The sequence below is a fragment of the Myotis davidii genome, unplaced genomic scaffold (assembly GCF_000327345.1).
Source record: "Myotis davidii unplaced genomic scaffold, ASM32734v1 scaffold1914, whole genome shotgun sequence".
Classification (NCBI taxonomy): domain Eukaryota; kingdom Metazoa; phylum Chordata; class Mammalia; order Chiroptera; family Vespertilionidae; genus Myotis; species Myotis davidii.
In genome coordinates, this window is record NW_006285311.1 from 200,103 (window position 1) to 201,864 (window position 1,762).

General features: G+C 58.3%; 1 protein-coding gene across 1 annotated transcript in view; it reads right to left on the bottom strand.

The window, feature by feature from the left end:
* RASGRF1 (Ras protein specific guanine nucleotide releasing factor 1) overlaps window positions 1-1,762 on the bottom strand; it is a 78,780-nt gene that overhangs the window by 9,184 nt on the left and 67,834 nt on the right. The window contains 1 exon segment of the mRNA XM_015558976.1: window positions 65-262. Coding sequence (XP_015414462.1) covers window positions 65-262 — 198 coding nt within the window.

The following is a 1,762-nucleotide window of genomic DNA, read 5'->3' on the forward strand; positions in this document are numbered from 1 at the left end:
GGCTGCCCCGTGCCCAGCGCCCTGGACCCCCTGCCCCGGCCCCGCCCCGGCCGCCCGCCGGCACCTGCTTGGAGACTTTGAGCCACGTCTTCTTCAGCCGGAAGATGGCGCTGCGGTTCATGGAGGAGATGATCTCCAGGACGGCGTTGTAGTTGTGCAGGCAGCGGCAGATGTCGGCCACGGCCACCCACTTCTCGATGGCGCTCGCCCGGGCGCCGATGTCCTCGTTCCGGATGATTTCGGATGCGATCAGGTTACTGATCTGGAAGCCCACGCGATACGACAAGAAAAAGAAAAAAAACGGGTGAGAGGAAGGAGTGTCGTCAAGGGGACGGGTCACCGGGATCTGCGGACGATCTGAAAATCCCGAAAGAGCAGCTGAGGGCTCCACAGACAGGCGTGAGACGCTTTCCTCAGTATGAGGCAGACCAGTGAGGGGACACAGCGAAGACCGATGATCTTCAAACTACCGGCGGGAATCTGTGAGTTACCTGGGATGCAGGTGGGACGGGATATGAAAAACAAACAAGCAAAACGCAGGCACTGAAGGCTATCATAGGTCTGAATAATGAAGAAAAAGGTCAGCTTCCCAAAGGGAAATAGAGAGATGCCCTTTTTCTTTAAAAAAAAAAAAAAATTTTTTTACTAGAAGCCCCATGCACAAAATTCACGCACGGGTAGGGTCCCTAGGCCTGGCCCGTGATCAGGGCCATCTGTGGGGCGACTGGCCGGGCGATTGGGGTGTGGGGGGCCCTGCTGGCACCCACTTTGGCAGGCCTGGGGCCTGCAGGCTGGAGGCAGCTCCTGTGTTGAGCGTCTGCCCCCTGGTGGTCAGTGTGTGTCATAGCAGCCAGTCGTTCCACTGGTTGTTCTGCCGGTCGATTTGCATATTAGGTTTTTATTATATAGGATTGATGTCAGAGAGGATGGGAGAAGGGGAGATAGAAACATCCATGATGCAAGAGAGCCACCGATCGGCTGCCTCCTGCATGCCCCCCACTGGGAATGGAGCCCTCATCCCGGGCATGAGGCCCCGACCAGAATCGAACCCGGGACCCCTCCATCCAAGGGCTGACGCTCTATCCATTGAGCCACACTGGCCAGGGCAAGACGCCATTTTCCAAAAGCAACGCATGACGCACGTTATCCTAAATGGGGACATAGGAGAGGCCTCTCGCTAAATCCACGAACGAGATGCACTGTCTTAGGGGCCTGGACTGGAGGCCGCTGGTGGGGCAGCAACAGCCACGGGAGGGTGGCGGCCCCTTGGGATCCGCCCCTGAGCACCTGCCTGCCTCGCCCGCCCGGGTGCTGGCCCAGAACGAGGTGCTAGCCAGGCTGTCAGGCAGAGAGAGGACCTGAGGCCAGAGGGACCAGAAACAGCAGAAATGTCTGCCAGGAGGTGAAGCAGTCTCAGGCCACGCACGGCTAACCCGCCACGGAGGAGCGTATACTGTGTCGGAAAGAAACGGAAGAGCCGGCGTGGCTCAGTGGTTAGCGTCAACCTACGAACCAGGAGGTCAGGGTTCGATTCCCGGTCAGGGCACAGGCCCGGGTTGGGGGCTCCATCCCCAGTGGGGGGCATGCAGGAGGCAGCCGGTCCATGATTCTCTCTCATCGATGTTTCTGTCTCTCTCCCTCTCCCTGCCTCTCTGACATCAATAAAAATGTATTTTTAAAAAAAATGAGCACAGCAGGGCCCTCACCCTGTCCCTGCCAATCTCCTTCCCTCATGTGGGCGGTCTCACCAGGAAGCTGCTCG